The sequence below is a fragment of the Molothrus aeneus genome, chromosome 7 (assembly GCF_037042795.1).
Source record: "Molothrus aeneus isolate 106 chromosome 7, BPBGC_Maene_1.0, whole genome shotgun sequence".
Classification (NCBI taxonomy): domain Eukaryota; kingdom Metazoa; phylum Chordata; class Aves; order Passeriformes; family Icteridae; genus Molothrus; species Molothrus aeneus.
The window spans coordinates 11,024,688-11,043,429 of record NC_089652.1 but is presented as its reverse complement, the minus strand read 5'-3'; the positions used below and the strand labels follow the sequence as shown (position 1 = coordinate 11,043,429).

Genomic DNA, 18,742 nt, shown 5'->3' with positions numbered 1-18,742 from the left:
ATGGATCCCGAGGGCGCGGTGAGGAGCCCGGCGGGGCCGCGGGGCCGGGCAGCCGCCCCGGAGGGCGGGCGGGCGGGCAGCGGGGCCGTCCCGCTGGGGCGCCCCGGCTCGCGCCCGCCCGCGCGGAGCCGCCATTTTGTCAGTGGTGGCCTCAGGCTGTGGAGAAGCCGCTGGCGGCCCCGGGTGTGCGGGACACGGTGCCGGGGCAACGGGGTCTGGCTCGGACCTTCTAGCACACGGACTCTGGAAAGCAGAGGTGTTTAGGGAGAGAAGTACGCTTAATCACCAGGCCTTCGTGGAGTTAGGTTGTCTGGCTGGGGGTGTGCTCAGTGTAAAGTGAGTATTGCGATTCTGCTAACGAACAGCTGCCAGACGCACTAAGTAATCGATAAAAATACTGATGGATGTAAATATCCGTATTAATTGGGGAAATTGATAAAAAGGAAGTTTACAGAACAGTAGAAACAAATATTTAGGCAAGTGATGTGGTGATGGCACGTATTTGGTCTTTTAAATACTGTTTTCTTATTGCCACACTGAAGATAAAGAGGTGATTATTGCAATGCAAATTTTAACATGTAACACTTTAAACTCACTGGGATTTACCGTATTTACTATCGTGAGTTCATAAGTGGTGTGTTTAATTCCTCATTTCTTCCATTGGGGTATTTGCATTTGTGGCTTATTTTGATGTATCAGCTGTTAAAACATGTACAGAGAAAATGCAATTTGGCCTCTTTGAGGTACGGAATACGTTTTGGCTGTGCTGTCAACTGCTAATTGTTATAGTTGAATCCAGAAGTTTGTGTGCCGAACATAGTTGCCAGATGATTATACAGTTGGAGTTTGCGGTGAGAGATGGAGACTGTAACCTGTTTTGTCCTTCAGGAATTTTTTGCTGCAAAAACAAATCCTCTTGGGGACTGTAGTGGTTCCTTGCCTACTAGAGGTGGTGTTTGTTCAGGTTAGTGCTCTAGAGCATTCCCAGTAGGAGAGATGCATACTGGATTCTCTTGAACAGATTGGGTTAAAAGCCTCAGGTTTTCTTCTTCCCCAAGTGTATGTGTTTTAGTACATTTGGAAAGGACTTGTGTCTTCTCTAAAACTCAAATTGCATGAACTAAGCTGGATTTATTGTCTTTCAGATATCCATAATAATAGCGTTAACCCATTACTTAGAATTAATAGGAGTAACTCTTAGGTAGCTAAAGAAGTATTAAATAATCCTGTTGGAGAAGTTAGTGACAATACTACACGGCTGCTTTCCAGTTATCATCTTCACAGTTAGGGTTGATTTTGTAAGGCAGTATTATTTTGTTTTGAAAAGAGTTTACAATTAAATTGTTTCACTGTTCACAAGTGTAAGCATGGTGGAACTTAAAACATCAGGCAGGCTTCACCAAATAATGGTTTCCATGACATCCCATTGTGTTATGCTCTTTTACTGGGGCAAGAGTAATCTGGTTGTTCTTCTGCAGAGGGAATTTCTGTTCGGCCCGCTGTGTTGTGTTTGTAGGCTGAGAGGATGTTGAATTAAAATACCAGTCTTCAAGACGTGTTCTCATCGGGTGTGTGGAGATTGTTGACTTCCTGTGGCAGAATTATGGGTGCTCAGCGCTTGGAAAATTAATCAGAAGCTGTTGCAGAGAATAGACTTGTGTAGATGTGTGTGAGAGCACAGATTGAGCTTAAAATGTCCATTCTGTATAGGTTGAAAATAAGGGCTTCTAGTAGCGAGAAGATATGTTGTATAATAGAATTCATAACCAGAAATTCATGCCGCAGGGTGCTTTGCAAGTTGAACCAAGATTGGTGTCCTGTTTGGAAGTGTTTAACATTGGACTTCAGACCATAGTGTATTCACCAGGTTACAGAATTAAGATTGAGTTTGTGTTTAAACACTGAGCTACATTCTGAACAAAAATACATGGTTAATGTTCAATATCTGCTGTGCCTTCTGAAAAATTCTGTATGTATTGTCTGTTGAGAGTTGTTTCATTTACTGATAACTAATGAGTAAGATTTTGAAAATGTTTTCTTTCAATCAGCAGGCCACTGATCAGATGCAAACAGAATCTTTACCTTCATGTCCCAACACTGTGTCACCGGTGAGGTTAAACAATCTGATCGGTTCTCCAAGGTTCGGAACAGTTACCCCAAATCGTGTCTTTGTTGGAGGAATTGATTTTAAGGTATTCTTCCCTCTTTTTGCTGTTAAATTATAATTTATAACAGTATAAAAATCAACAGGGAAAAAAGAGAGACGCAGTCATGTGTATTTGTTTTGTTGGTAAGTCCTCTTCACTTTAATCGCCAAACCTACAGTAGAGGATAAAGCTTTAAGCCTTGATTTCCATAACAGTCCTACAAAGTTGACTCTGTACACCTAGCTACTAGAAGCTTTTGATATACCAGTTCTTCAGAGTTTTCTTTTTTCAAAATAAATAGCTTTGTTATCAGCAGAGCTGATGGAAGAAAAACATGTAGAACGTTTTGTTTATGTATACCACTTAGTGTAATTTAATAAACTGTCACAATGTTTCGTATGGCCAGTGGAGCAAACCTCAGTGGCTTTTGTTCCTCTAACACTTCTGGTTCACACAAACAATTACAGTGTGCATATTCTTCACCATAGTAATTTTCTTAAAGGCAAGAGTTTGTTTTTAAAAGAAGTGTGTAAGCTTTTCTGGGTAATTTGCAGTATTGATCTTAATTCCTAGAATGCTTGTGCCTTTTTGTGTTCCCTAAAATCTTTAAATAGCAGTGAACATTGGGCCACTCTCACCTGCGGAAACTCAGCACATCACTCTGGATGTCCAGAGTTACTGAGAGAACCCTTGCGGGGGGGGCTCAGAAATCCTGGAATGTTGCCAGGAGTGCCTGGTGGCTTGACTTCGATCCCTCTAGGGATGTGCCACCTGTTTGAGGACGTGAGAGTCACTTGGGAGTGAATGGTGCAGGAATGATGTATTTACAGGGTGAGATATAGATTCTAGGGTTTTGGTACAGGGGGGTTATGGAGACAAGATGGAGGGATCAGGGCGTGTCTCATCCTTCTTTCTTCTTCTTGTCATCCATTTTCTGTGGTGATGTTGGCACTTGGGGATTGGTCCATGGTGAAGGTGCACTTGCTAATATGGGTGAAAGGTATTGGGAAATAAAGGTAAATATGATGTACGTAGTTTTTAGTATAAAAAGACACGACCGCCCCGTGGGTGGTCAGAGTGCCCTTGGCTGCCTTGCAGGTCAGACCTCTGCTGGGCAGAAAGAAAATTCTGTAGATAAGAAATAATAAACAATCTGAAGACCAAAAAACTGAGGAGTCCAGACTCGTCCTCTGAAGCGTGGGCTGCCCCAGAACCACCCTGCGTGTGTCTGGGCAGAGACAGACAGCCAACCGGACACTCACCTTGTTCAGTTGCTTTTAACATTTGTGATAAGCTTAAGGTTTTTTCTCTCTTCCCCCTTTAGATAACTAATTAAGCCACTGACTTTTGCAAAACGTGCTTAGCTTCCTTAGCTGTTGCTTTGTTCCCACCAAGAGTATTTTCTCTGCATCAATCCTCCTAGGCTGAGACCTTCTGAGTACTGGCTCATTTGAAGAGGAACAAGAATTGACAATTCACTCAGACTATTTTACATAACAAGTGCAAGAAATTCCAGAATCTTCTATTTTATTTGGCAGAGATAATTCAAACAGAGGGGTTCATATTCTAAGATGTACTGGACCTTCAGTACATTTAGACTTCACATTTAGTGGCACAGTAGCTTTTTGCACCAATAGTAAGCCAATTTCTGGAGCTATAAAAAGACTTCTCTTGCACTCTTCTGTCTTCACTGCAATTTCAAAGGTTAAAATACTTTTCTGTCTAACATCAACATTTTTATTTATTATCATACTTATTGTTCATTTTGAAGGGTCTCTTGACTTGGTTCAGTTGCTGATACTTCAAAATTTATTATGAAATTGTATTTTCAACAGCAGTTTAAGCATGTTTGTAATCATAAAGAGGATGGAGTTTTTTTGTAGAGGGGTGAGGAAATAGAAGGGATGAAACCTCTTTAGCCATTTTAGTTGCTTTTCCATTTGGTATGATTCTTTATATCAAACACAGCCTTAAATTTCTGATCTAATCCTCATAGGGTTTATATGTCAGGCTTGAATTGCTTTCTGTTGGCAATCTCATGGCAAAAAGTATTGGTATTTTTGGCATTTTTTTTAAGCTAAAGGTCTTATTCAAGTCACTTGGGGTGATGCAAAAGCTGTTGACTTCATTTTTGTGGGAAAGGGAGACAGTTAATCAACAAAAACTTACTTGCTTTCTAACAAGTTCTTTTATGATTTTGCCATTTTGTCTATCACCATGGCAGTGATTCCTGTTTGCAAGAGGAAACACCTGGTCTCTCAAATTTAGAGAAACAATTCAGCAAGGGAAGTGAGAGTTGGGAACATTTTCATCTTGGTCTGATGATGCATCTTTAGTGGTGCAGGCCATGTGTCACTGACAAAGGCTAATCCTAAGCCTTCTGACAAGGGCCTCTGTATTATCATAAGCAGGAAAAGGCTAGTCCTGAATGTGTTTCTACTAAGTTTCTAAATATTATGTTTGCATAGATGCTTGCAGATTTCACTGTGCATCTTAGAACAGCATTTCCTTCTTATTCTGCATTAATGCAGTGCTCTGCATGTAAACCTTTGTCTTTCCAAATTCATAGTTCTGTGTAGCAAGCCCTCATGTCCTTGGGTAGTACTTTGGGCACTGATCAATTTCAGACTTGGATGAGGCACATAAACCTTTGATGTGCTGGAGAGGATTCCCTACATTGTATACAAACAATCAAAGTCATTAACTTAGAAGTAAACCAGTGCTTGGTATACTTGAAGGTAAGGAGGAGTATAGATGAGTGGTGTGTGCATATGACTGTGCTTCTCCCAGTGTTAGGTGTAGCATTAACTAAGGGCTATACAGAATAAAACTTAAAACTCAAGAGTGATGCTTACTGCATCATATGTGATATACGCTTACATTGTAAAAAAATATTCATAGAAGGCACAGGAGTGTTCACAAAGCTTAGGTGAGTCTTTACATTAGAAAGTTGTTTTATTCCCTGCATACTTGGAAGGGGGCAGTTGCTTCCAAGTTGACTTGGACCACTCTCCATTGGAATAACATTTTCTTTCTTACAGTGGGGAGTTTGTATTGTGTGCCTGTATGTATTTGCAGACTCTCATGTTAAAAACACTTCAGAAGGAGGGATAATGGTATATTCAATGGATTTGACCACTAAATCACTGTGGTTTAGGGGGATTTATGTTGCCTGTGTATATCTATATGCTCTGTTGTATTGCAGTTGAAAATATGGCAGTGATTTTTTGTACTGTAAACTGCTCTAGCGTGTAATTAACAGAAAATAAAGTTCGGATCTAGTACACCTGCTTCATTGATCTTAACTGTAAAAGGACAGTTGTTACATAAATCTACTAATGAGAAGTTTCTAGAATTACTGTTGAATAATTAATGCAGTAGTTAAGTGGGCCCTGAGGCTCATACTTACTCATTCTTCTGTCTTCATAAGCAGGGTTATAATTAGTTTGTAGCAAACTTCATCCAAAGTACATCCATTAATAGTCTTTAGGTAAACATTGAACTAATTAATTGAATAACTATGCAAACCAACTTTTCCTTTTTTTTTTTCCCCTCTTGATTTACTGTACTAGACTAATGAAAATGACCTGAAGAAGTTTTTTGCCCAGTATGGCAGTGTGACAGAAGTGAAGATAATAAATGACAGAGCTGGAGTATCAAAGGGGTTAGTATAGTAGAATAAGTGTATTGTGGAAATTGAAAATAACAGAAAGCTGACCATAGTAAATTTCCTTTTTATAGTTCACAATATTTTATCACTGATGTTTCAGTTATTCCATGTGTGTGAAAATCTGTTCTTGCCCTTTAATATCTCTATATAAATGTCTCCAATTTGCATAACTAAAACTCTTAGTCATGTTATGAGATGAAACTGTGTGTAGCTAGGACAGAATTAATAGTTTCCATTTTTTTCAGGTTTTCTTAGTGACTATTACTTAAGTAGATTATCGTAGCAAGGTTATTTAGTTATTAAATATATTTTTATTACTGAAAGCAAGTATGGAAAGGAGCCTAAAGTGGAGGAAGAGCTGAGATACACCTGATTGTGCTGGAGTGCATGGCAGTAACAGATTTTTGTGTGAAGATTTTTGGAACAGCAGCATAGGGGACAAATCTGATATTAAATCATGATTACGTACAATGGAGACTGAGACCGGAAGTCACCAGTAGGAGAAATGACAAAGAACAAATACAGAGAAATATTAAGATTGCATGGTGAAATTATTGCTGCAACCCAAAGGAAGGTGATGTCAATAAGGTGGGGAAGTGCACTGCCAGAGAAGGGAGGAAAAAGGGCTGAAGCAAAAAGGAGTGTGCATGAGAGTTCACCTCTAAAGTTCTCTCCTGAGGAGTAAGGACAGTTTAATGCTGTCAGAGCTTAACATGTGTCAGCAAGTTATGTGCTGAGCTGCAGCTCTTGGCACAGAGTGCACTTGCATGACTTCAGGAATTTGGTCCAGATCTGTCACCAAGCCTCTTGCCCTTTTAGTAAACTCCAAGAAGTTCCAAGAAGTATCTGAAAATTGCATGTGTGTGTCCATATAGCCCATAATAATTATGCAGTTGTGATTACCAACATATGTCTCACAGCACATCTGTTGGAAAATAATTACTTTCCATGCTGTTAGGATTTCTACTGAACTCCAAGCACAGGCTTTGTTGCTTCTGCTTGACAAATGATTTTAAAAACTTACAAGTTTGTGATTACATCTATTAGTTTATTATCCAGACAGTGTACAGAATGAAAATTCTGTGTAGGTAACGTCCCAAGCAGGAGAATAATTTGTCTTCTTTGAACTTGGAAATGTTTCCAGTTAAGAGATGCCAATACAAGAAAAGCCCACAAATTTGAAAGTACAGCTTTATTGAAGTTCTGTGTTAAAGTTAACATACAAATGCTCACAAAGAATGATAACCTTGTATTGCAAAATCTGATCTGCTGGCAGGAGGGGTAGGAGCTCATACCTTCTGTAATGTGACCCTGAGAAATGAGCCATGACCCTAACAAACCATGTGCACAAAAATACACATTTCCTAAATTTCAAATATTTTTGAAATCTGTGAAGTCAGATTTATTGGAGGGGGAGGAAGGTTTTTTGGGTTTTTGTATGTATGTGTTGTATACATTCAGATACTTACTTTGCGCTGGCAGTGCCACCAAGATTACTCTGGGAATGAATTGAAGGGATTGGAAAAGCAGGAGTTCTGAGTGGAAAGCCTGTTTGATTTATTGCAGCAGTTAGAAGGGGTATTGTAAAAGACATGCTATGTCACAAAGTATGAGAATTGCTTCGTCCTTGATCTCCACAGAACTCTTTTTAATGCTAATCCTGTTAAGAATTACAGGAAAATTCACAGATAATGGCTGCATCACTGTTTTTTTGAGAACTCAGTTTAAAATAGTGGATTGTGTTTGTGGCAGTGGGGAGCATTCACAGTTGTTGCTGAAGTAGGTGGGAGCTGTACTATGAATTACAGTATAATATTAACTTGGAAAAAATCCAAATGTCTCATCTTTGGTCACCTCAAGTGAAAGGTTTAGATCAAAATCTTTTTTTAATAGCAATGAAGGAATTTAGGGCATAGGCTAACAAGAACAGCTGGTCATTCTTGGTAGTATATTGCCACATACTTGAATGTAATTAAAAAGGTGCTAAGAATGCAGTTGTTAATTCAATCTTTACTTCTAGGGTTGTTGCTTTACCCATTAATTTGCCTTGTAATGCCACTTGTAGTGTACATCAAGTAAGTATGTGCTGTGTTTGTAAATACAGACTTTAGAGGCTGAGCTGCTGTCATTTTTGTTTAGGTATGGCTTTGTTACGTTTGAAACCCAAGAAGAGGCACAGAAGATTTTACAAGATGTAAGTGACAGTCCCCATTATATTTGTCTCTTAAATTAATTAATTGATTTTGTACTAGGCCTGAGTACTCTGGTCCTCTGTTTGCCAAGTTGCATTTGAAGATAAGTTTGGTCTGATAGTTAAAATGGTTTAAAGAGATCTAATATAAGATTTTTCTTGTAGGAAATTCTGATCATCCTCTGATTTTTTTTTGTCCTACTCTTCTATTTTGAATAATGTGTCTAGAACTTCCTTTTATGTTGCAGTCTACTAACTATGTGTTAGTGTTAAAAACAGACCTTGAGGAATTTCACCAGGTTCCAGACACATATCCTAGGATCTGGTTTCAACATAACTGCTCTCATGCTCAAGTGTCTAACCTACTAAGTTAGTTTTCACTTCTCAGATACCTAGATCTGTGTAGAAAATAATAATGTCTTATTTCTTTAATTCTAGGCTAAAAAGCTCAACTATAAGGATAAGAAATTGAATATTGGACCAGCAATAAGAAAACAAGTGCGGAGTCCTAATGCTCGTATGTATTTTTACTTGCATTTGTGTATTGTCAATGTGAATAGACGTTTTTAACCAAGATGTACCTGGTCTTGCACTGCATTAATGTTGTGCGTGGCACGTGCTCAGAATGGTTTGCAGTGGAAGCAAATACATGCAAGTGGAAATGTTGAAATAAATAGATTTATGGTGTCTTGGTTCTTTTATCTCTCAGTGTGTTGTTTCTTTTACTTTATTGGAGAGAATTACCTATCTAGGAACAAATTGAATGGAAGTTCAAGTTGCCTGACAGAATCTTAAATCTAAACATTCAGTGTGTCCTCACAGGTTCTACAGGATAAAGCAGGCTCTGCTGGTTAGTGGCTTTGTTATTCATTGATTATTTTCGGTTATTAAAACCCATTAGGATTGTTGCATCTTGCTTTCTTCTGTAGAAACCATAAGGAATGTGTGGTTGTAGTCCCCACTCTCTTCTTGAGCTGTTTGTTCTAAGATACTGGATGGATACTGAAAATGTAGGCTATAAACCACCAACTTTTAAGAAGAGATCTGTCAGTTGTCTTCAGTAAGGGCTGTGTGTCAGAAATGTAAAATAGATTTCTTTTTTAAGTGCAGCAGGCAATGAAGTGTACTTTGGGACTTGGCTGCAGTATTTGTCCTATGGTGCCTTTTGGAACAGTTAGGAAAAACCCATCCTTTTGCTCATCTTCATTCTGAGGCCAGAATACAGAAGAATGTTGATTTAATTCTGAAGCTTTCTTTAGTTTGTCAGGCTCTGTTATTAGTGGTTCATGTATATACTGCTGCTGTTGGTGCAGACACGCTTGCTGAAGACAGGAAGTCTGCCTCCTCCCCTGCTTGTGCCCACGTATGCCCCTTTCCCTTGTGTAAGTGTATGGGTTATCATTTGCCATGGGGAAACGGAATACTTGTTCCAAATGTATAGTTTCTTTGCTCTAGAAATTATTCAGTATGATCTTTGCTCAGTCATCATCATGAGATTGTATGCCATTTTCTTGCTATGCTTTATTTCACTTTCCATCTTTGACTTGTATTTTCTCAGTTGTGTTGCCTGACTTGTGGGAGTTCCTTCCTCTGACTCTTCTAATGAATGTGTAAATTGATAGAAAAGGGGCATATATCTGTTTTAATTGAGACATGAGGCAACAGAGGGGTAACCAAAAATCTTTAAAAAAAAGCTTTTCAAAGAAAGCTGCTGCGTTCTTTTGAGATCTTTATTTGTAGACCTGTTCAACTCCCTGTTGTCTCTCATGCCTAGGATAGATCTGTGATATAGGATCATATTGCCATCCAGATGCTTCCTAGGGCCTGGTTTCAGTAAGTCTGCTCTCATGCTCAGTGTATCTGCCACCAGAATGCTTTGTCCTACTGCAGCTCATCTTGGATTTATGAAGCCAGAACACCTGGACTTAAAATGTCACTGTAGAGCTGTGGGTTCCATCATATTCCACAGAATTAGAGAGCTGGACAATTAACTGCTGTCCTCTGTAGCCCACATATATAGTGCTTGTCTTTCCTACTGTAGAGCAAAATTATTTTTAGCTCTTCTGTCATAGGATCATTTGGGATGAGAGCTTTGACCATAATTGGGAGAGCCACTTGGTTTGCTTTTCCCCAGCATCAAAATGTATTTTTCCATCTGTGAATTTTCTGCGTTTGATGAGGAAGATTTCCTTTTTCTTTGCCAGAGACTTACTCAACACTGGCAGAAAGTTTGTGCAGTTACTTGTGCAATTACTTGGTGGCTAGTGGACAGGATTGTTGGCCATGGGATTGTGTTGATCTCCTCATCTGAGATAGCAGTAAGTGCTATTCTAGATTGCTGACTGGAGCTAAAACAGCCTTTAGCTTTCCTAAGGTGTGCTTAACGTTATCCTAACATCGTAGCCTGTCTATGGATAATCTATCATCTGTGTTGTATCCAGGTGTCTTAAGGCTTTTCTAGGAATTAGTCAAACTCTTACTATCAATAAAAGCTCTTGAATCTCTGTGGGACCCTTCTTGGTCATCATCCACTGAGCATTCTGGTTATCTCTGCAGTGTTTTGTCTGTTCATAAAATGGCACTTCATTTTATGAAGTGTTTTTTGGGGTGGTTTTTAAGTGGTGGTTTTTATCTTTGCAAGGCAAGATAAAAAATTAAAACTTACTTAGTGATGTTGTTTATATTGTCTTCTTCCTGATTTTTTTCTGTACATGTTACTATTTTGTGATTTCATCTTCAGCTACAGAATTAATTTTGTCTTTTTTTCTCTCCAGAAATCTCTCCATATTATGCATTGTGTTTAATTATTTGTATGGATGTCATCTTCTGCAGCCTTTCCCATCTAGCTCTGGAGACATCCTGTGGCCATCTGCTTTCATGATCGTGTTTGAGAGGGAATTGAGATGGCATTAGACAGGCTGCTCCATGTTCCTTCCTTTGAATGTTTTCTTTCTGTGAAGATCAAGAGTGATCTTCTCTTTTTTTCATGGTATACACATCTGAAAAAAATTATTTACAAGTAAGTTTTTAAATATTTATTCCAGGTTCTGCTGTGACACCACAAGCTGGTACAATGTATGCAACTACTGCTGTATCACCAGAAGCTGGTACAATGTACTTGACCACTTCCAGTGGATATCCATATGTTTACCATAATGGAGTGGCTTATTTTCATACATCTGAAGTCTCTCCTGTTCAGCAGCCATGGCCGGTAAGGAATTTATTTTGATACTTATGCTTTTCTATGGACCAGGCTAGCTGCAGTGTCTTCAAGTCCCTTCTGCTTTATTTTCTTCAGTTATGCCTCATTCTAGATGCTTAATTGGCTTCCTTATATTAGACTTTATTTTGTGTTGCTTGGTTGTTTGTTTTTTTTTTTTTTAAATAACACTTCAGTTTATTGTGCTTTTACAGAGCACTTTTCCTTTGGTGTGACCTACTGAACAGGACTGTTCATAATCAGTCTGGGCCTTGCCCCAGGAATAAGTTCTACTGTCTCTAGACAGTGATGGCCTACTGCTTTCTAGGAAGGTGTGAGTGGGTATGCCAGAGATTTTTGTTTGATCTAACATAGGCTGTTAGAGACACTGGACTTGAAGCAGTTTGGGTGTAGGTTAAAATTTTGTGAATCATTTTCAAAAGGGGGGGGCGTGGTTCAGTATCGTAGTACTCCAGAGCTGTGTGTAATAGGAGTGACAGTTGATGAAATTGCTGCATTAAGATTTGTAACTTCTTTTCTTTTGAAGTCTCGCTCTGTTTCCAGTTCACCTGTGATGGTTGCTCCACCTGTTTATCAGTCTCCTACGTACCATTATCAGGTATCTGTTTGAAAATGATTTTCAGACCATCACTAATCCTCCAGCCATGCAGTACTATTTGCAGCACTGTCCCAGGTCTGTTTATTCTTAGGAGATAGTTCGTAATAGTAGTGTGAAACATATTTTAATTTCATTGAAGACTTTTCAGTAGAATACAGTTTATTTTGCTATGTAACTACATGAAAGTTTAATAAGTTACATTTTCTTTTGTAAAGACAAAAAAAGATTGTTGCAGGACAGCTGGCTTATCGTCTAAGCCAGACTCCTGCTTAGAGTAGGGCTGGTTAGATCAGGGTTCTTGGGTACTTGTCCAGTTGGGTTTCAAGTAGCTTCAATGATGAAGATTCCACACAATGTTTCTGGAGAGCCTCTTCCTATACTTGACCCTTCTCACAATAAAGACCTTTCCCTTAAAGGCATATTTTTTACTGGTCCAGCTTGGGTCCATTTGATTCATGTGCTCTGAGCATCTCTGTTGAGAACCTGACTTAAGTTTTTGAAGTTTATGAAATGGTCAAGTTGGAGGCTGAGTGGAAATATATAAAACCATGTTCCTGAGTAATTTGGAGCTTAATGAAAATCGTATTTCCTCTTTTTAGTTAAGAATTAATTACAGATTTGACAATAGTAGTCATTCTGTGTGTATTTGTTCTTCACCACATTAGTGACAGCTTCTTGTTCAATTTTAGGCACCAACACAGTGTCTTTCAAGTCAGTGGCAGTGGTCTGTTCCACAGGTAAATACAGGTTGTAGTTGCAGCATTTTACCATTACTTTTCACCTAGTTTGAAGGTTTGCTGTGCTTATCTAAGAGTGAGATTTCCCACTATTCACAACTTGGTTGAAATTAGTATTAATTGCTATGTTTTAGCCATGTATTTACAACATTTACTGCTACAATGGAAGGGACAAAGTAACATCTGTTGAAGCATTAAATATGAGTCTGATGTAGAGGAAACATCTTCCCCTCCCCTTCCATTTAGCAAAATATTTGTATCAAATTAGCTAACAAATTCTTTAGAAGCAGTTAAAAACTACCAAATTTCACCTGATTAAAGAAGTAGATACTAACTTACTAATTAACTGACAACTCTGACATTTCATAGGGGTAGAGTTATCAGAAGCATGTGGACACACATTGGGTGAAATTAGACCCAGGCCCTTGAAGTAGGAAGAAGTTATTGTTAACTTAGTCATTTTGTGGGGAGAGTTTATCTGTTTTGTAAAAGAGCAGCTTAATATGGAAGTCTGAACACTTGAGGAACTTAAAGTGTTTGAACCTGAAGGGAGGACCAAGTCTCTTAAGCTTGAGCTGTTGCAATGCAGTCTCATTACTTTAATAGCAGCCAGCTTTGTCCAGTTATGGTCTGTTCCACTCTAATAGATCAATCCACTGCTTTGAAATCAGGATGCTGAATTACAGAGATACTCTAATTAATTTAAAACAAAAAACTTGTTTTTCTAGTGTAACTGTGTTGCAAAGGAAAATTTAACTCTTGTATGTTTCTGTGATTTTGAGATTAAATGTGAATTTTACAAGTTTTAGGATTTTGCAATGCTCTCCAAAATGTGCATAAAATCTGAAAACCACATAAAATTAAAGGACTTTTTTTTCCTCCTACTACCTGGCCTTTCTATCCACTTCCCTCTCATTTAGTCTCTTTAGGTTATCAAAGATTAATTTGACACTTTATTTTAAAGCTTTATATTTTGTTTATATGTAGCAAAGACTGTAAAATAAGCTCTTCTATTTATCCTGCTTAAATTACAAAATTTATTAGAATAATGTGTTTTATTTCAGTCTCCTACCTCTTCACCTCCACTTCTGTACCTGCAACCATCTGAAGTCTTTTATCAGCCAATAGGAATTAACCAGGAAGGTGGATGTATATCTCCACCTCTCCTAATGGAAGCTGCAGTTCCTGAGGTATTATAAAAAATGCAAAAAAATGTGCTGAAAATTAAAGTGCTTATTTGTGATTGAAAAATACAATCTTTTATTTTAAGCACTGGCTATTAGAGCAGTGAGGTCAACTGTTCTGGTACGTGTGTTGATGTTAAATAATTTCAGGTGTCCTCAAGTTAGAACTTCTATTACTGCGTAGGAGAATGCTTTGATTCTGAAATATTTTAGAGAGTCACAAATGTATTGCAGACAGCAATATAAGGACTTTTGAATTGGTTTTGTGTGCAAGTAATGTTTAAATAAAATGGGCGTTTATTCTTTGGAATGTTGGGTTGAGTATCCCTGAACCACAATATTTCTCTAAAGTAATTCTTCTCTGAGTAGAAGCTTGTTTCTAAATATTCTGATTATCTGAATTAGTTAAGAGTGCTTTATTATACTTTAAAAATTTCTTAAGCGTTAGAAATGTTACTGATATAGAATCAAAAAACTGTAAGCAAAAAAACTTAATCATTCAATCAATCTCTTCATGATTGGATATGAAAAATGATAGTAGATGGCTACAGGAAAAACTGAATTACACACATTTTCACTTTGGTATTAATTGGTACTCCTCAAATAATTGTTCCTCATGAACAGGGAGGCCAAAATAGATGTTAAATTAGGACATCTAATTAATAATACTAGTAATCAAGTATGGTTCCAAAAGTAAATGGGTGTTTTATTCCCACAAGAGAAATTCCAAGACTGGTATTTCAGACATCTGAAGTGGAAAATTCTGACATTCTGAAGTAATTTAATTTCCCTACAAAGTACTGAATAATACAAGGCTTGGGTTATGGGGATTTTTCTTCCTTTCTGAAGGTGCATAAATCTTGGTATATATTTTATAATAATAATATTATTAACAGTACTATTTTACCTGTACTATTTCATGATTTTGATATAAAGGTGTACAAAGTTCTGAAATCCATGAGCACTAAGAAGATAGTTGAAATTATTTAAAGAATATTTGGATGTAATGTGCTCTTGGTTTACAGGTACAAATTGCCTACAGGTAGGCAATTTGTTCACGTTAAAGGAAGCAGTGTGTCAAATTTCAGAGGAATGGTGTAAAATTCCAAGAGTAGTCAGTATTACTTGTATGTAAATATTTTATTAGTATGATACTGCTGGGAATTACATTTTTGATGTGCTAGTCTACACATTTAAACACTGTTCCCATTGGAACTGAGTGAAATTTGTAATAGAGAAGCTGCTACTTCTGTCAAGGAAAGTGACACCGATTTGTGACACTGATTTAAGAGAAACTAAGTTTACTAAACTTTGCTCGTCAGTGGGGAAAAATTAGATTTAAATATTGAAATTGTGTTTTAAAAAAGTCAGTAGTTCAGCCCACAATTTGAAGTTTTAAGGATTCTAAATTCATATGAAAGGCTTAAAAAATGTAACATTGTGAAACAAGCTTTTGTGCTAATTTTTTGTATTTTTTTTGTATCAGCTGTATTCTGATCATGGAGTTCAAACACTACATCACCAGCCCTATGTCCAGAGTCACATAGCCATGCCTGCAGCTGTGAGTATCAAACCAAGATAGTTACAGCAAGCACAGCAGTATTGCTGTCTTCTTTCTTGAAGTAGTGACAGTAAGACAAGAGGGGAATGGTTGAAGAAGTCTTTTATTAATTTATTGGTCCATAAGGAAATGGGAAATATTGGAAACAAACTGAGGTTTTTCTTCAATTGAAGTTTTGTTACAGAGGGACAAACATGTTACTTGTTTTGGAACTTCTTGGAGAAACTAAGAAGTCAAAACATGAGTAGTTATTTTAAGACTGAGCTACAAAGTAAACGGCAAATAAGAAACATTTTGAGAGAAAATGGTGAACCTTATTCAGCTCTTTAAGATGATGGTTACAAGTCCTTGTTGCTTTCTCTGGGTCTTTACCTCTTATTCAGCCTTAGAAAAGCACCTGATGTTATGAAGAAATTTTGAAACACGGAGAATGAAAAGCTGTCCCAGTCAGTCACATCTGGGTGTTTCCTTGTGCACTTCTGATTTAGAAAGGCCATTTGAATATTATTCCATGTCACCTGGTGCAAGTTGTTGGATTTTTTTCTGTTTCCAGTTTAAGGTGCTTTTACCTAAATTAATAAGGCTATTGACGCCATATATGAAATAATGTCCAAACTGATTTGCCTGATGACAGAGATCTAAAGTTGTCAGTTTCTTGATATTACGGCACTTACTCTTCTGTGAGGGCTGCTCACTCAGCTGCAAGTGGAAGACTAAACATGAGTGAATACAAGTCATGTTGTAAGCTCTCTTTTCCACATATTTTAAACTTATTTTACTTTTAACATTTTTCCAGACTATTGTGTAACAATATGTACTGGGTACTTCCAGCAGAGGGGGCTGTAACCCAAATGTTGTCTTGGAATAAAGTGCCCTCTATTTCTTGCTCGTTCTTTCCTGTTTTCTCAGAAGTCTTGTTACCTAGAATTAAAACTCCGCTCTGTTAAGATCTCAAGTAGATTCACAGGTAGTTAAACCCTTCCAAAGGCTTACTGAATTCTGATAATTTTATTCATTGCAGGTTGACGCTGAATAGTCTTTGTGGTTTAAGTTTTATTTATTTAGCTAGCTTCATTTACTAGTAATTAGTAGTTCTAAGATAGAACTTTCCCTTTAAAATTTTCATACTACCTTTTCACATACCACTTGGAGTTTGAATATGTTTCCCAGGTAATGAATATGATCAGCTTGTATTGTGTGTCTGTGGCTGAGCTCTCATCAATGATTGAAAAAGGCAAATGTTGGCAGCACACTGCTATGTGTTAGGCAAATGCTTGTGGTATTACCACCTGCTCCCCAGCTGCAGAAGGCAACTGCCTGGTGGCTGTAGTCTGCTTAAAATACCCCAACAAACATATCTGCTGCTTGAAAACTGCCAAGTGGTGGCAGTAGTAATGCCTGAAGTAATGGCTGTACCTTGGAGGTCATCTGCTAATTGCCTCTATTGCACTGTGTATTCCCTGGGCAATTCCTGGGCTTTGACCTAGGAGCTGTAAGTCAGGTGGTGGGAGTGGGATGCTACAGCTGGTATCCAGGTATTTTTGACAGTTGTAGACTTCTTACAGCTTTCAAATGCAGCTCACAGCACATTGTTCTTTCTGTTCTACCATCAGTACAAATAGTAATAACTATTGAGTTTTACCAACAAAATGCTATTTTTTAGTACAAAGTTTTTAATAGTGCTAATGAAAATTAAAAAACAACATATTCCAACTGCCAACTATAAATTATTTTGAGATCCAAATTTGGTATTTAAGATCAAGTTTGAATCAAAAATGCTAATCCTCTCCCTGTTGTTTGTATGTTTGCTAATGACATTGAATATATTTACTCGAAGCTTAATTCTTTTGGCAATTAACAGCATGTTCTCTTGATAAGCGTATGACTTCAGATATTCACGTCTGTACAAATGGATAAGGCTAACATTCATTCTCAAAGGCTGCCAGGTGATCCTTTTTTTCAGGAAGTGAGAAGATCTCTCATCTCTACTGGAGGTTTCAGATCATCTCCATATTAGAAGATGATATAGGAATGTTTTCATGTTTCCAAAGAGTATATGTTAAATAGTGTCTGGTAGCAAAAGTTACTTGGACCATAGTAACAGTGGAAACTTTAGTGAGGATTGAAATTTGTGATCTTTGATTTCAGGCCCAGGACAAATACCTGTGAATTAAGTTTTGGTTTTGTTAAGTGTTTATCTGAAGTTCTGAGGCATTGGCCCGGTAAATGTTAGTTGTATTTTTTGTGTGTTTATGAGGGAGACCCCTGAGGCCTGAGGAACTGAGCACACAATTGCAGTCTACAGAGTGAGCAAAGTGTAAAAGGTTTGGGCACATGGATGGAGTGGGTGGGTAGGGTTTGTTTTATTTTGTTCTTTTAGTTTGTTTTTTTGGGTTTTTTTTAATCTATCCTTTTGAGCTGCAGTGTCCCCTTTGGGAGGTAGGCATGGTTCTAGTCTCTTGCAGTTACTGCTTTTCCCATAGTTTGTGTCAAGCTGTGGTTTTGGGTGGCATCAACAGTACCAGACAAAGTGTCATTTGTGCTATAGTTCATGGATGCTTGCATTCAGATCATAGTGGCACATGATAGCCTTTGCATTGTGAGTGTTCTCTAAATTTAACTGAACATAGCACTGTTGTTCTCTGCAGGTAAGAGTAATAAGGGAATATTTGTGTTCAGTGTGTATAAGCCATATAAATATACATGTGTTTGTAAATGTTTGTATAGATACACATGCAGGTAGATTGATATAAATTGTGTCTATCATAACAGTTCTGGTGTAATCATTTGGGGAAAAGTTTAGTTATTTTATACTTGTACTGCATTATATTGTCTGATGTTCCATCTGAAGCAACAAAAATATTGCTGCATGTTTTCTGTATAGGTAAGTGAAATGGAAAGAGGCTAAGCCTTTTGTTTATAGATATGTTAGTCTAAGAAATGTGAATCTAAACTTCTAGTCATATGATTGCCAAGAGACTTGTCACTAGCTGCAGCTAGGTCTGTTGCCCCTAAAATGGCTATTTTAAACTCCACTTACTAATTGGATATTAACATGGAAAGGTACAGGAAGTGCATGCTTTTTCTCACATGGTTTCATTCTGCATCCTGTTTACAAACTTCTCCTTTCTGTTTGTTTGCTCTTACTTCAGTTTAGTGGGTTTTTTTCTTTTGCTTTCTCTTTGCTTGATGACCCTATGGAGAATTCACTATTAAACATTTGGGCCATTCTAGTCTATCTTTACTGATTAATTTTTTTTTTTTTTGTGTCCAGTCCTTCCTGTGTGGCTGAGATCCATCATCACCATAAGAGCTAGCAGCTGCCAGTTGTGGCATTTGGGGTCAGTTGTTTCATTGCAATGCTTGCTATTTATGAATTAGTGAATAATAAGATGTGCTCAGATCTAGCACAGTCTGCAGCATCACTTGCCTGC

At 37.7% G+C, this 18,742-nt stretch overlaps 1 protein-coding gene across 1 annotated transcript; it reads left to right on the top strand.

Moving 5' to 3' along the window:
* BOLL (boule homolog, RNA binding protein) lies at nucleotides 1–18,600 on the top strand. The gene is made up of 11 exons (XM_066553819.1): nucleotides 1–18; nucleotides 2,052–2,192; nucleotides 5,720–5,811; nucleotides 7,957–8,011; nucleotides 8,447–8,525; nucleotides 11,053–11,219; nucleotides 11,755–11,826; nucleotides 12,516–12,563; nucleotides 13,628–13,753; nucleotides 15,234–15,308; nucleotides 18,583–18,600. The coding sequence occupies exons 1-11, from the start codon at nucleotides 1–3 to the stop codon at nucleotides 18,598–18,600; spliced, it is 891 nt and encodes a 296-aa protein (XP_066409916.1).
* Nucleotides 18,601–18,742: the final 142 nt, after the last annotated feature.